Here is a 16,717-nt window from a genome sequence, read left to right as displayed (position 1 = left end):
GAAGGTTTTTATTTGACGCGCCCTCCTACGAAAGACTGAATTCTCTCATGTAATTGAATGAATTAAATTCCCTGTTTATTTATTTATTTATTTATTTATAATGGACTGTACACTTTTTTTAATTTATTTCACTCACCAAGCAGGATGTCTCGGGGTATTAATTGTTTTTTTTTTGTTTTGTTTTTTGTGCTTTGATATGCTATTAGGTTTTGATCATTTTAATTTTTTTTACTCCTCTCTTGTTGCTGCCATCATTCAAATTTCTGTCTGTGAGAGACAGACAGACACAGCGAGAGAGCGTGGCGTGCCCGTGGCGTGCCCTCATGGTGCTCAAATGGCAAACCTATTTTCCCCGGCTTGGTTCAGATTGTTCTCTCAGCAGAAGCCTCGTATGTTGCAAATGAAATCCATACATCTGTTTTTATCTGATCTGAACAGCATGGAGCGTAATTATCTTACACTTTCTCTACCTGTCCAGCGTAATAGAACCCTGAACAGAAATCGAAGAGCGAGCTAGCTCTTGTGTTCTGCCAGGCTGAAGTGTTAGTAATGTTCCTAGTAAACCGATTACGCCGAAAGGTAAAGCGTAAAGCAGAGCGCCACTTCTTATCAGGAATGCGTGATAATGGCGAAGAACAGACCGGAACGGCAGGTCATGTTCACCACCGAGGCTCTGTGTGACACACAGCTCCGCGGCATTGTCACCGTAAACAAAAGCCCTCGTTCTAATACGCTCTGATTAGCGGAGGAAGTGATAAAGAAAGCTCGTTGTGCTTCGAGCCAGCCCTACAACAAAACCCCTCGCCCCTCCAAAAGCTTCCATGAATTATTACCGCCCGTCATTAGGTCATCGCTTATTATTAACAGTTGTATTGTATTGCGGGGCGTCCTTTTTACTGGAACACGGAGACTACTGCTTTCTGCTTAGATCTGCAGAACACATGTGTAGCCTGGCTATCAAACAAACCTCTGTACTCATCCTAGTACATTCATTCTGCTAAATGTAGTTTCCTCAACTGATTAAGGTGTAATTGTAAGACTTTTTTTTTTGTCCGGAAACTGAAAACGAGACTGTCATACTGCCGAAACTGCTGGTGTTTAAATGCACAAGGGGGATGTCGTATAGATAGTTTTGAAACTGCCTTGTGCAAGAGCTCTTGGACTGGTGTGTTAACTTCCTGGCTTGACAAAATTTCACCCAGACGCGTGCCAAGCCTGAAAACGAACCCATTTTTGCTCAAGGATTTTGTTGTTTCTCACAATAAAGTCCTATTATTGCCGAAATGTACAACAGTTCCTCTCAGGATTAGGCCTAGTCACACACAGACTTCCAATATGGCAGCCACGGAGTCTTATTTAATCTAATAGCCTAGTGCAGAGGTTCTCAAACTTTTGTAACTAAAGCCCCCCCCCCCAAGCCTCCCCTATCATCGCCATATTGGAGGGGACTAGATATAATGATTATCTTATATATGTGTGTGTGTAATCTGTTTTTGATAGATTTTGTTTTTGTACTTTTTTTTAAATTACTTTTCATAACTTTTATGACTTTTATAAAACTATATAATGGACAGGTATGGAACATGAATGATATAAAATATATCTGAACACTATAAGTACTTTGAACAAGAGAACTAGGCTGTAATAACGTGGACTATTTTACATGGGAAGACATGTTGCGTTACATTTATCTTGCGTTCTAAAAACATTCACATATGAATGATGTAAAGGAAGGGGAAGGGCGCCTCTCCCCAGCAAAAAGAAAATGCAGAGGGAGAGGGATCGCGGGGTTTTTCATTTATGCACATTCTATTTGAAAAGCAATAAAATACACCGAGTACTCAAATTTTTTTCTTGAAAACAATTTGCGCCCCCCTTCCGATCTCTCCGCCCCCCTGGTTGAGAACCATTGTCCTAGTGGTTAGAGTTGAATGCTCTGTGTTCTCTTTGTGGTGAGGAGCTTCAGTGTGGTGTTTACTTTAGACCTCATGCCTTTGACGCAAGTGAACGGGGACGAATTTAGGTTTGGGTCAGTGCCTGGCAAAACCCGACCGGCTAATAAATAATGGTGTGAACCTAGGTGCTAGGACTATATTAAATCTCTCTCTCTCTCTCTCTCTCTCTCTCTCTCTCAGAATGGTCTGGACGTCTGTTTTACGTGCATGCATGCATACAAAATAACCGCTTCACAGCAAGTACTTTAATATATGCATAATATGGAGACCTTCATTTAAAAAACCACACATACACACGTGTAGTCTTTCCGTTTTCCCAGCGTTTCCCCAGGTTTCCAACCCCAAATCTGGTCACCTGCCAGTTCCCACCCACCAGCCAGGTCTCCGCTATCATACAATAGCTAGTCATGAGGGAGGGTGAAGGCTATCACGTGCTTCCTCCGAGATGTGTGAAGTCAGCCAGGTTCATCAGAAAGCGCTGTGTGCCCTCTTCCACATACAGAATCTTATAAACGCCCAGATGGTATCTCTGTGATTGACAGGAGAGCGAATAAGGCTGTTCCTTCTCACTCGGCGAGCACCGCGGATGGCTGCATCGTCGTGATTCGAGCTTGTGACGTTAGGGCCGACGCGTTTAGTTCCCGCGCCGCTTGAGTGCCCTCTCCCAATGTTTCTAAGTACACTTCGACGTCGCACAAACAAACGTCTGTCCAGTTAATCACCAGTCAGTGCAACGTCACCTTTTAATTCACTCTGCTAAACACACAAATCTGTAAACCTCTCCACAGGTTACGCAAGAGATCCGAAAGTGAGGGTGGGTGTTTTCTAAGGCTTTAGAGCGTGTGGTTCCTAATTAAAGCATTGTTTTGTCTTGGTGATTTTGCAGGGTCTGCATCGTGAGAGAGCGAGAGCGTGAGAGCAAACTCTTCCACAGGAACAGGCTGCCTTGGGCCCTGGTGCCCCAGGTTTTAAGGTAAGACCAAGTCGCACTCTTTATATTACCCATAACATATCACAATAATAATGATTAACCCTTAGCACCTGAGGAACACTCGTGTTTTCTCATGTTTTCCCAGCACTAGCACTGTTTGGGAGTTGTTCCAGTTCCACTTAAATTGGCTAAGGACTGTCAGGTTTGGGCCTTGATAGTTACAGTTAGGGTCAAACACACTTTCTGTGTGATTGCATGTTCTTCAGGAAAGGATTTGGCAACTCATGCCAGATATGATACTAAGGTATTATAACACCAACAGTTACTAGACACTGTCTAGCTAAGGATTATTTAATGCTAATAACTAGAGTTTTATTTTATTTTTTTATCAAAACATTTCGTGGTATATGAACGCATTGTAATCTCATCCAGATAGGACTTTGGTTGTCCAGGAGTCTGTTTGAATCGTTCAGCCTTTCAGATTTCCTCATATTGTTTTGTTCAGCATTTCAGTCACCGCTATAGATGTGAGATTTATTTATTTATTTTTTTCAAGAAAGTGGGTTTTATCATTTCCGGTTCCTCAGACATCTGTGCACTTTTATTTACAATAAGTTTGAAAACTTGTTGGGTTTGAATGTGCACAATGAGCGCTGGGGTTAAGAGACGGACTGACATTTAAAATGTGTTTTTGGTGCATATTCACATGATCTGTTTAGAAATGATTGCGGGTTTTATACGCCATCGTGTTATGCTTGGGGCAAGTGTATTTTAGAGGGCAAGTATTTGTAGAGTTGGTTTTATACCCAAGTGTAAAATAGTCAGTTGTGGTGTTATTTAAAGGTGCAGTCGTCAGTATTTTTTTTTTTTCAATTTTTACTAGCACGAATAATGTGGAAGATTATGTAGAAATGATTAAAAAAAATTGTCTCAGAACAAGTATATTATGTAGCAGAGGGGGGGAAAAAAAAACAACCCAGTTTGGAAACCTGCCTTCTGGCCCACAGTGTGTGTGTTTTTCTTGTATTTGGATTGGGCTCTTGTCAGTCATTTACATACATACCCCTTACACCCCTTCAGCTTGCATGTTTATAGAGTTTATATACGTCTGCTTTCAAGCGTTTGAATGTCCGAGTGAAAATGACGTCACGACAGTCCTTGCTGACGGTCGCTGTACTGTAACTGACGTACTGTCAGTTTTGGGGGCGGAGCTTTGTGTACGCTTTTTGAAATGGGGGCTGAGATCAGTGAGGAAAAATATTTTTTTCAATAATTCAAATCTTATTCAACTCCATCCGTTTGAATGTCCGAGACGTATTTGTCCACATGTCGTACCTAATGCACCTGTAATACTAACGTTTGTAGTAGTGGCTAGTGTTGGCACACGCATGTCTGGAATTAAGTAAAGGCTCTGCTATACCACTTTTCAATCCGTTCTCGGCGTATAACTTCTTACAGTCCCGAAAGAGTTGCAGGAAATAAAGCGAGTCATGACGAGATGATGATGAATTATTAAGAAGGAAAATGACTACCCTGAGAGGAGATTACCTGTACTGTAGGCTCTGAGACAGCGCATGAGGTCAGCACTGGGGTTTTTTTTGTTTTTTTTTTAAGAAAATCCTTTAATAACAACGTAACTGTAGATGAGGACATTATTTTCAGTGGACGTAGACAGAGTTGTGGCCAAGAAGTTAAGGACAAATGCGCTTGAGGTACGCCACACAGTGCAAAGCAGCGCACGCTGGAACACATGATTATTGAAAGGAAGTATAATGTCGCGGGAGCAGGCGAGACCGCCCGCATACCAGAGAAATGAAAACTGCTGGTGATTTAAAAGTGGACTGGGTAAGATAAGGTCTTGTTGTTGTTGTTTTTTACTTCTTGAAAAACACATCCCCCAATCCCACCTATGTTCATGAAGCTCCACCCCCAGGGTCTATACTGGCTTGTAGCCTAGTATATCTGTATAATGACTGAAGGAGCAAGCACTCCAGAGCAGAAATCCCTTTTCCTAACGGGTTTTCTCAGCCATTTAATTCTCTTCTGCTGAGGCCATGGCCAAATCTTTATATTTGATCACGTTTTACATATCTCCCATGGTTATTTTGTACAATAGGAAATGTTTTAAAAAAAAAAAAAAAAAAAAGACTCTTGTACGTTTTTAAAGCAGACCACTTCACACAGAGTTGTGTTGCAATTTACACACCACAGGCATTCAGGACGACCTTATCTGTTTCGATTCAGCCAGACAGCTCAAAATTTATTAGACGGTGCCGGTGACCTGAAACGCAGTGGCCTTGCAGCCCAAAAAAAAAAAAAAAAAAAAGGTCCAGTCAGTCACCTGATTTAAATCCAGTACCCGAAATGACTGTAATGCGGAGTAAGCAGAGTATTACCACAGTAGATTCTCCAGGATGTCTTTGAGCCCAGGCTTCACAAAGTTATAAACCGAAGAGGTATTTGAAGGCGCAAGGCGGTGCTTCGTTTCTGTTCATCGGTATCATGTTGTGTGCTTTAGTCGAGAGAACACGATGCTACAAGGAAAGCGATCTTTTACTTCTACCTTGCTGTCTACCAATGGCTTGAGAATGCTGGTGTCAGTACTGGAACACTGCAGCGCCTGGGTGGCTGGTGTAAAATAGTAGGAAGGGCACGGTCCCGAGCTAAATTTCCCCTTTGTGTGACATGTTGGGCGGGTGCAGGGGCCCAGATAAGATCAAGCTCAGCGGCAGGGTGCAGGGAGCAGGACCGCCATGCTGCCTCACTGCCGCTGTATTGTTGAGCCGTCCGGACGCCATGCTCTTCGGCAGCAGCCTGAATTACTTTCTTTTGTTCTGTTTTCTTTTTCTTAACGCATTCGCACTCCTGACGTGCTACCGCTCGCTACTCGTGCCGCAACAGCACTTCGGTTACGCAATCCGAATCGATTTCACGTAAATAAACCTTTTTTTCAGTTAGATAGTGTTTCCCTTCGTATAGATGAGCTAACAAAGAGAATGTTTGTCTTGGGTGTGCTTGTGTGGATGCACTATATGGCCAAACGTTTGTCCACTGCATACCTGTCCATCACACTCGATTCAGTCCCGCTTTACTCTTAGAATAACCTCCACTCTTCTGGGAAGGCTTTACACTAGATTTTGGGGCGTGGCTGTGCGGACTTGTGTTCATCCCACTGATGTTGAGGAGGTCTGGGGTGCAGTCGGCGTTCCAGTTCATCCCAAAGATGTTCAGTGGGGTTGAGGTCAGGGCTCTGTGCAGGACACTCGAGTTCTTCCAGTCCAACCTTCACACTTCATGGAGCTCGCTTTGTGTACAGGCTTATTGTCATGCTGGAACTGGTTTGGGCCTCTTAGCTCCAGTGAAGGGAAACTGTGTGCTCTCAACTTTTTGTGCACAAACCACAAATAGGTGTGATGGTCAGGTGTGCACATACTTTTTGGCCATATAGTGTGTGTGTTTTTAGTTGGACCCTTTTTGCAGTGAACACCTATTGTGCTCTAATGGTGACATGATGGACTGTCAAGGATTGTTTTTCATGAAACCCTTCAGTAGAGTTGAAAAGTAGCTGTGAACTCTGCGAGCCCTTTGTCCTTTGTCTCGGCTTAGACAGGAGGATCAGCACACAATAGCCGGCGAGTTCAAATATCCATCAAGAGGTACTAAATCGACATCATTTATTTGGCATTTTAACTTTGCTGTTTCACTAACCTCAAGTGTACTAGCAGTGTTTTTGTTTTGTTTTTTCAATACAGTACCGATCTCAAAGCTCTGTACAATACCATCTAATACCAAATATTGATCTAATAGGGACATTTCTGCTCAGACTTCTGTTACCACATCAGAAGCACGATAGCGGCGTGCTTTAAGACAAGGCCACTCGTCTCGGCCACCTAGACCAATCAGGGTTCTCTAGGAACACCTGACCAGTCAGGTTTGAGACTTCAAATTCAGAGCTGTGTGGTTGATTAGGAGTAAAATGTCTGATAGCCAAATAAAAGAAAAAGCATTTTTGGCTTCGTATGAGTCATTCAGTTGAGACCACGTTTTCAACAATGAACTCTGTGTAAAACAGGAGTTCCAACGGTTTTTGGGTGAATGACCCCCAAGGCTTGACCACCGAGTTGGATGTGGATAAGACAACGGTCTACTGATTGGAAGGTCATGAGATCAAGCCCCAGAACCGCCATGCTGCCAATGTTGGGCCCTTGAGCAAAGCCTTTAACCCACAACTGCTCAGATGTCTACAAGAAGTAAATATAAGTCGCTCTGCATAAGGGCGTATGCCAAATGCCATCAATGTAAATATTTTTAAAGGTTCATGACGATTGCAGTCTTTTGAACCTTTCGTTATGTCCGTAGCAATGGTATGTGTAAGATAAGTGACTAAAAGCCACAGGAATATTCCTCGCACTGACCAGTCTAATGGGAATCAGAGGGTTCTGCTTGCACTTCATGTACCTCCAGAAGATTTAAAAACCTCATTCGCTAGACACCACGTCAGAGCTAAAACATCCGTCTCCACTGGGTCGGGTTCTCAAGTCGAACTTTCACATTTTTTACGGTTTTATGCACAAGGATGTTAAACAGATTGACCAGCCTCATCTAACTTAAAGCTTTATACCGTCATAGTGATTATCATCGTCACGGGCTGTGTCTCAAATTGAAAATCCTTTCATGACTAGACATTCGAAAGTATTTAATAATCCAGAAGTATGCAAAACAGACCTTTTTTTTTTTTGGGAAGGTTTATAAATATTCAAATAGGAAATCTTCAAATATTGTAATAGGAAAGCTGGTTAGTGTTTAGTACTCAATAACGGTCTAGAATACCATACAAGTAGGCGGTTTGAGACGCAACACTAGCTTGTTTAGCAAAGGAAGGTGGACGTGGAATTCTGTCCATTTATATTGCCAGTAATACGCCAATAATACGCCAGTGCAGCGTTATTATAGCGAAAATTTCTAACGTACGCTTAAACTAATCGTGGCTTGTCTGAATGCGACTCACACTAACATTTAAAAAAAAAAAAAAAACATCAGCACACAAAAGTTCATTTGTAAAATAAACGAATGAGCTCACTGAGTTTCTCTCACAACCCCGTTTGGGAATCAAGCAACCCCCCCATTTGTGAACCCGTGTTTCAACTCCTAATTTATATATTCGCCTCACTTTTTTTTTCTTTTCACTCTGTTTTCTCGTGCTTCGGCATCTGTTTCTTGCTGGGATCTGACATGCTTTCTCGTCGGTGCCTTACGCACTCAGCTCTGCACTTATATAAGGAGTGTAATGTAAAGTGTTCCCGAAGCCGAACGTGCAGTAGGTGTTTGTGTAGACTCGTGAAAGGCTAAAGCAGTATGTTGAGTTATGTGGAAACAAAAAGTGTCTGTGCGGTGGCGATGAACGGATAAAGCAGCTGTATTTTTCTTCTTGTTTTTATAAAATGCTGCTGGAGAGGCCTGTGGGTGTGTGTGTATGTTGTACGTCTTGAGTTCATTCAGACACTGTGTGATCTTTACAGGTAAGTATCCGTACTCTTTGGACGGGAGCTGGAGCAGGAGCCCAGGATGGAGAAGGAGGACCTGACGATTATTAATAAGGGGCTGGAGGATGAAATGGTAAGCTCGTCTGCCCGCACCTTCAAATCCATTCGATCATACAACGCGTTCTAGTTGTAAAGACGAACTAATTGTAAGGTATTCACTCGGCAGATTAGCGAGACTGTAGCCGGCACGAGTAGCCGTAACTGAAGCGTTAGTGCTGCAGCTGTATTCTTGCTCCATGACCTAGTGTCCTGGCTCCCTACGTGCAGCTGTTTAGGAAAGTTAGCGCATCATGCAGAGGGTTACATAACGTGTTCACGTGACTGTGGAGGGGGACGCAGCTTTTCTCTTATGATATTACTTACCTTATCTCACTCCTACCATAACTGTAATATATATGTGCTGTCACCATGGACGAGAGCTTGACTCGTAACACGTCTGAGGGCAGTCGTTGGGGCAGTTAACATCATTTGTAATCCGTGACTATATAACCGATTCACACTCTAAAGTCCGTTTTGCATGGTGGCGGTGCAGCGTCCGGGACACGGGCCATGTTTGACAGTGGGGGGAAATTAGTGACTTGGTTGATCCATGTGCCGAGCATATTTATTTATTTATTTATTTATTTATTTATTTATTCACACCCCCCCCCCCCCCCCCCTCATAAATTCTAGCTTGAAACAATACAAAATACAATGTCCGTACTATATTATGCAGTGTATGCCTAACATTTAACCAGTTATATTTTTGCCTGTAGCCCTACTATTGCAGCGAATACGCTGGTGTTGGTTAAAATTTACATTTCTTGAGATTTCTAAGTGGGAAAAAAAAAAATCTTGTCGGCGTAACAAACGTTGTGATCATATACATATACAGTGGTTACTGCAGGTCGTTGCACCTTATATTTACTAAAATCTTTACCAGAAGAGTGTATTTGGAATGGGCACATTGGTGTGATGGTCAGGTGTCCACATACTTTTGGTCACAGAGCGTGGCCATGTTGTGTTTTCTGCTCTTTGCTCAGTACGGGGAAATATGTGTCACAGTTATTGTCCATGATAGTCCTTCATAGCGCTACAAGTTCTGGAGCACCCCCTTTTAAGGTCCTAAATGAAACTTTTTATCTATTCGGTGGCAAACACTGGTGTAAGAGCTGTGTCTATGTCACAGGAGATGAGAGGGTACAAGCTGTGCCGCTGGAAGCTGGCCTTGGTGGCAGTGGGTGTGCTGTGTACCGGAGGCTTTCTCCTGCTGCTGCTATACTGGTTGCCCGAGTGGTGTGTCAAGGGCACGTGCACCCGCACAACCATCCGCGACGCCCAGGTGGTACTGCTCCAGAGCACTGTACGTACTGCTTCTTCTTCTTCGTGTCCCTTATTATCTTTTTAACGTTCTCGTTAATTTTTCTTCATCATAATCGTCTTCTTCCTTCCTTCTTTCTTCTTCTTCTTCTTCTCCTCCATCTTCATTATCTTTTTAATGTTCCAGTTAATTTTTCTTCATCCTCTTCCTCATAATATTCGTCTTCTTCTTCATCGTCTTCCTGTGCTTCATCTCCTCCTTCTTACTGTGTGCTCCTTCTTCCTCTTCATTGTCACATGCACATGCACACAAGTATAAAGTCTGTGTGAAGAAGTCTGTCTTTCTAGAACTGAGTAGTGGTTCCATAGGAATGGATTTGAATAACTGTCCATGTTAATCTCCCTGTTATCGTGATTGTTTTAAAACCATTTGTTTAGGTTGTCACCAATTGCTCATGTGGCAGAATATATGTAAATAACTTTCAAAAGCTGCAGTTCCTATTTGTCTATGGAAATACATAGTGTGTATGTGCGTGTGTGTGAATGTCCCCCAGGACGAGTTTAAGCGCTGGTTCCTAGCTAAGGTGCGTGTGATGCTGGCCCCGGGAAAGGACCCTTTTAGCAGCCTGGATTCGGAGAGCACCACCCACATGGCCAACGGCCACACCCCCCACCCCTCTGACGCCTCAGCCAAAGGCTTCATCAGAAAATACGCAGAGTACCAGCCTGTACAGGTACACACCATCCTACCATATTTTGGACATAGATATATGCGTATTGACGATATCATTGTGACTCATGATGACCAGAACACATGCAGTCTGACTAAAGCGTAGCAGTAAGCATAAAACCAGCCTGTGTCCGTACCAGATTTTTTGCTGCAAGTCCTATTTCACTGTAGTACGTTGCTGAGTCACTGCTGAATCTGGGATTTCTGTGCGTTTATTTATTCTCTCTTTCCCCCCCCCCTTTTTTTTTTTAACCCTTTCAGATCCGCTATTTTACACTCCATAGTGCAAAGTACTACTGGAACGAGGCTGTCCAAAATTATGAAGTGTTAACGTAAGCAGCCTCTTTTCTCTCTTCCCCTCTTTCTCTCTCTCTCTCTCTCTCTCTCTCTTTCTCTCTTCCCCTTTTTCTCTCTCTCTATCTATTTTCTCTCTCTCTTCCCCTCTTCTCTCTTCTTTCACTTTCTCTCTCTCTCTCTCTCTCTCTCTCTCTCTCTCTCTCCCTCTCTTTCTTCCCCACCCAAATGTGTGGTTCTTCACTTGCTGACCTGAAACAGGACTGAAACCAGCTGTAAATAAACAGTTGTTTGGCTTTTGTTAATACTGATGTGGTGTACGCAGGGGTCTCGAGGACTTGGAGCCTAGGTGTTCCAGCATCCACTCGGAGCATAGTGACGGCCTCAACCGAAACCAACAGGAGTACAGGTGCTGGCCGAACGCTCACGACAGTAACTGTTTAACAATTATATAATCACATCGCGTGTGACGCATCTGATTAATGAGCACGGTACAGACGTTCACTCAAACAAAACAGAAAGAAGGGCGGGGTTTCTCACATTTAGTCCTGCCTAGTTTTGAGTTTTTATTGCTGTAAATAAACCTGATACAGGTATTGGGCTTGCTCTCCTCAGGTCCAGAGCCTTAGATTTTCTTTTATAATGTGTGGAAGACACCATTTTGGGGGAAATACAAAAAAAAAAAAACCCAGGAATTAATCAGTAAAGAGTGCAGGATCACGTGTCCTCTGTGAGCATATCAAATTAATGTTGGAACACACACTTCATCTCTATCAGAGTGTTTTGTTTTTTTTTTGTTTTTTTTTAAATGAAATTTCGGATCACCCCGCCTTAACCCCGTACAAACCGGTCCAGCGTCAAACCAATCAAATAAAAAAAACTGTATGCCCTCAGGTGGTCACAAGAATACTGCTGTTTTATAAATGGTGTATTCATTTACTGAATTTGTTTTGTTTTGTTTTGGTTTTTTTTTTTTTTTTTAGGAGACTATTTTTTGGAGTGAATGAAATCTCTGTCAAAGTGCCTTCCCTTTTCAAGCTGCTTATCAAGGAGGTAGGACCCACAAAAACGCTCAGTTTAACACCTGGTCTAAGCCAGATTGTATATTAGCTTGTCAATTTAATGACGTGCTTCAGCATTTCACGGTTAAAGCACAGTGTTTAACCCATAGAAACGGTTTCTGTAGAGTAAACACGGCTGCCTGATCTTCATGACACACCCAGTCTGATGGCTGTTTAAAACTAGTAGCGTTTCAGGACGCTTTTATACAACACAGTAATATTAAACCCTAAGGGCAGCGGTTACGGCTTTGAACTGGTGATCATGAGGTCCGAGTGAAACTTGATGAACAAATGTCCCAGTGTTAAACTCTTAAAATAGTGGTGTGTTGTTATATAGTCGTAAGAGTAGATCGGTGTACTGATGAAGAAGCACGTTTATAGAATAAAAGTAGTACCATTTTATTTTAAGCATTTACATTAATGTTAAAAGCCGTTTCACTAGCAGACCCCTATGGCATAGTACTGAATTCATCTAGAAACGTCCCCCTGCATCACATAGCCCAATTCTGTAGGAAACCCACCGAGCTGACCATAGTGTCTGTTCATGTCATGTTGTTGTACCAGTTCCTGCATGATTTGCTTGCGAACAGTGCTGTAGTTTCCATGTGTGTCGCACGTGCAGCTTCGTTCATATCACTCTTCCGTCTGGCTCTTCCTTCTAGGTCCTCAACCCCTTTTACATCTTCCAGCTCTTCAGCATTATCCTGTGGTGTTCTGACGAATACTACTACTACGCTATGGCTATAATGTTAATGTCAATCATATCGATAGCTACCTCTCTGTACACCATCAGAAAGGTGAGTCAGCGATTTTAGGCTCTCTTGCCTAGCACTAGCACATTTAAACGTACGTTCCATCAGGATAAGATGTCCAGAGAAACTCTGTCACGTTTGCTATGTGATACAAACGTCGTTTGTGTGCCTGTTCTTCGGTTACCTGAGTAGTACAGGAAGTTTATAGTTATGTCATTTTTTTTATTCTTTGTAGCAATATATCACGTTACACGACATGGTGGCTACCCACAGTACTGTTCGTGTATCAGTCTGCAGAACCAATAACGGTAAGATTCAAGTTCCATCTTAAAATCATTTCTCTTCCTTCAACCCTGTATAAAATGTTTGCTAGACAGCGGGCTGTAAGGCTCGATTATCTGCCTTCCTCTACATGTCCAGTTGCACGTTTTGTTGCTGAACATTCACAGTGTTTCTATGCTCTTCCACCTTTTACTGAAGCTCTCGCCTGATTGGCTAAACACAGCGTAGCAACCTCGCTCATTTACGTAAAGTTGGTATTCACTGAACGTTTGCAGCCAGGTTCTACCACGTTCTTCTCTCCCTTGCTGTCTAGCTCTTTATTTATTTATTTATTTATTTATTTATTTATTTATTTATTTATTCTATGTGCCCTTAATATAGAGATTGAAGAAGCTTTGTCTACAGACCTTGTCCCAGGTGATGTCATGGTCATCCCGAGCAACGGAACCATCATGCCCTGTGACGCAGTGCTGATTAGTGGAACCTGCATCGTCAATGAGAGCATGCTTACAGGTTCTACGATTCGAATTGTTTCAGTTAGTGAATCGTACCGCATGTGTAATATCAGTGCTAAACCACATCTGTCAGAATCCATCCAGTGTTGTATTCATCTTTGCTCGTGCCTGGCTGAAGTGTTTCTTTAGATACTCTTCAGACCGCAATGTTGCAACAAGTACAAAGGCATTTCATTCTGTGAATGTACAGCCATTTCACCCAGATTGACTTTATCCCCTTGAGTCGTTTTTAACGGATACCATCACACCCATTTAGACCGCATGAAAACACGCCCATCAAAATATCCAGGAACAATACTTACATCGAGTAAACTCCAGAATCGTTGGGTCTCTGTTTAGAAAATGAGTGAAAATGCTCATTCGTAATCTTCTTATTAGAAGAGTCCTGATTGGGCTTGTCTATATATACAGTGGGGGAAATAAGTATTAGACGCAGCAACTTTTTTTTTCAGTAAATATATTTCCAGTGAGGTTGTTAATATGAAATTTTCACCAGGCATTAGTATTAACTCAAGAAATCTGGAAATATAAAGAATTCACAAGTCCATAAATAAAGTTATGTGTAATAAAGTGGAATGACACGGGGAAAAAAGTATTGAACACGCTAAGAAAAAGCAGTTCTCCAAGGTAAGGAACCTTTTTACAGACCATTGATGGTCTGTAAAAAGGCTTTTCGTTACCAAAATGTCACACAAGAAACATCTCATGATGGTAAAAGCAAAGAGCTCTCCCAAGACCTTCACAACCTTATTGTTGCAAAACATATTGATATTCATGTGCATAACCTCATTGGAAAAGTATTTTACTGGGGGGAAAAAAAAAGCTGAACCGTCCAATGCTTATTACCCCAAACCCCCCCCCCCCCCCAAACGTTTAGTTGTGCACTATTTTTTTTTTCTTTTTTCCTTTTTCATTATGAGTTCTCTGGAAGTATCTCACTACCCATGGATACAGGATTATATGGTATCAAAGTGGAACTGGTGAGGAATTGAGATTAATGTTATTGAACTGATCATTTGAGATTTGAGAGTTTAGTAATGGTCCTGTGAAAAAAAAAAAAAGAAAAAAAAAATCCCCATCTCCTTGTTTTGTGGATACTGAGGCCCACTGAGGTCACGCCCCGGTACTGCCTAGCTTAGACAAGGTGCTTAACTCGAGTTGCTGTAGTGGCACTGCGTCATGGCTCCCCTGCACTCTGACCCAATCTTCCTGACAATTTGTACAACTCTTCACACTCTATCTCGTTCTCTCTTCTGTTCACTAGGTGAAAGTGTGCCCGTCACGAAGACTAACCTGCCCAACCCACAACATGGAGACAGGGGGCCTGAGGGGGACAAGGTGTACGATATGGAAGAGCATAAGAAGCACACGCTGTTCTGCGGCACACACATCATCCAGACCCGGTTCTATTCAGGAGAACTGGTTAAAGCTGTTGTGGTCAGGACGGGTAAGTGGCAACGACAAACGCGTCCCTTTTTCCTGCTTTATTCATTCCCTTTGTGCCTGATTAATTAACATTTTAAGTTTGATAAACTTCGTCTTCCATAGTCAGTGTAAAACTAAAGTCATGTTGCCCTTATTACTGAAGATTTAGTGACAGGTAACAGGTTTTATATTTGTCCTGAGGAAGAATACACTCCAAGCATATAATTATTTAAAACAATAATCATTCAAGCAGCTCATTGTGCATGGGTACATGTGTGTGTTTCTGTATGCTTGCTCACGCTCATTACTTTGTTCTAGGCTTCAGTACAGCCAAGGGACAGCTGATTCGAAGCATCTTGTACCCTAAACCCACAGACTTCAAGCTTTACAGAGATGCCTATCTGTTCCTGCTTTGTCTTGTTGGAGTGGCTGGCATTGGCTTTATCTACTCAATCGTGCTGAGCGTAATGAATGAGGTAGTACCCTTCTCTACACGATACGTCAAATATGTTGTATTTTCCTTTAACCCCCCCCCCTAACAGTCACTGTTGTACACTATCAGGATTTCAGCACTACTGTAGCCCTGCCAATACATAAAAATTAACGAATACCTGTCTATATTGACTGTTAAGTTACTATTAGAGGTCGACCGATTTGATTGGTTAACGGCAGAAATCCACATGGATGGCTGAAAAGAGTCCGCTGTCATTATACAGTACGAGAGCGGCCTCTAGAGGCCAAATAAAAACCATCACTGACTAATTTTGTTGTGCTATTTGAATTATTTAAAAAAAAAATGATTCCTTTTGGATGTCTCTATTTTTATTTGTAATTTGGAGTGTTATGTTTTGGTTCAGTTTGGATGTATATCTTTTTATTTACTTTAATATTTATTAATCATTAATATAAACTACCGGTCGAAAGTTTAGACACACTCATTCTTTATTTTTATAAATTTTCCCACATTTTAGAATAATAAAAGTAATCAAAACTCTGGAGTAACACAAATGGAACTATTTGGGATTGATGTTGTGATAAAAAAAATTCAAAATAAATCAAAGTAATTTAATATTTTAGCATCCTCAAAGTAGACACCCTTTTTGGCGAGAATTTCCAGAAATGTGTTCTTGACATTTTCTCCACTGATTTCTTGTTTAATCAATTTCTCAACCGATTTCTCAACCGATTTAGCGTCAAGTCATCCATTTAAAAAATATATATTTTTGTAAAGAAAATGTTTTATTAGGGTGGTGAGGGGAGGGGGGTTCTGCAGACCCCTAGTGGTCCGTGGCGTAATTGCAGGGGGTTCATGGGAAAGTTTTTAAAATGTTTAAATAATATTTATATATTGTTAAATGTATCAAAATATATTCAAATACAGCATTTGCCCATCAAATGTAAGAACAGTTTAAGATATGTTTTAAAATTAAGCAGTTTGGGGATGGATAATGATGCATTTTACAAGCTGATGTGATTTTATGTGAAATGTGTATATACAAAATAGCAAAATACCTTAATTAAATTTGAGATTCCTGTACTTGTAGGTTCCTGCTAAAACCATCATTATCGAGTCGCTGGACATCATCACCATCACGGTGCCACCCGCACTGCCTGCGGCGATGACGGCGGGTATCGTGTACGCACAGCGACGTCTCAAGAAACTTGGCATCTTCTGTATCAGTCCGCAGAGGATCAACATCTGCGGCCAACTGAACCTTATCTGCTTTGACAAGGTACGTTGGCTTAACAAGGTGTAGCGTTGTTTGCACAGTATTCTTGTAGAATACCGTTCATTCAGAACGGGCATGTAATGTTGCTGGTAAATTATTCCATGACGTTGTGCGTTCTGTCAGAAAACAAGAGTATGATTATAATGTGAAAAAATATAACTCTTACTTCACATCATATAACAATCACCCAACCCAAAGTT

At 41.8% G+C, this 16,717-nt stretch overlaps 1 protein-coding gene across 5 annotated transcripts in view; it reads left to right on the top strand.

Moving 5' to 3' along the window:
* atp13a3 (ATPase 13A3) overlaps positions 1-16,717 on the top strand; it is a 43,169-nt gene that overhangs the window by 8,360 nt on the left and 18,092 nt on the right. For 3 of the 5 annotated variants that reach the window (XM_053634157.1, XM_053634158.1, XM_053634160.1), the window contains 13 exons: positions 2,842-2,928; positions 8,406-8,502; positions 9,598-9,771; positions 10,283-10,462; positions 10,720-10,790; positions 11,078-11,161; positions 11,736-11,805; positions 12,476-12,610; positions 12,801-12,873; positions 13,229-13,360; positions 14,627-14,809; positions 15,106-15,263; positions 16,332-16,520. In XM_053634157.1, coding sequence (XP_053490132.1) covers positions 8,452-8,502; positions 9,598-9,771; positions 10,283-10,462; positions 10,720-10,790; positions 11,078-11,161; positions 11,736-11,805; positions 12,476-12,610; positions 12,801-12,873; positions 13,229-13,360; positions 14,627-14,809; positions 15,106-15,263; positions 16,332-16,520 — 1,500 coding nt within the window. In that variant the 5' untranslated portion in view covers positions 2,842-2,928; positions 8,406-8,451. Of the gene's footprint in view, positions 1-2,841; positions 2,929-8,405; positions 8,503-9,151; positions 9,772-10,282; positions 10,463-10,719; positions 10,791-11,077; positions 11,162-11,735; positions 11,806-12,475; positions 12,611-12,800; positions 12,874-13,228; positions 13,361-14,626; positions 14,810-15,105; positions 15,264-16,331; positions 16,521-16,717 lie in introns of those variants that run through there. The other 2 variants (XM_053634159.1, XM_053634156.1) reach the window with 1 other exon arrangement.

This window comes from Ictalurus furcatus, chromosome 10 (assembly GCF_023375685.1).
Source record: "Ictalurus furcatus strain D&B chromosome 10, Billie_1.0, whole genome shotgun sequence".
NCBI lineage: Eukaryota > Metazoa > Chordata > Actinopteri > Siluriformes > Ictaluridae > Ictalurus > Ictalurus furcatus.
This window is presented reverse-complemented; position numbering and strand designations above follow the sequence as displayed.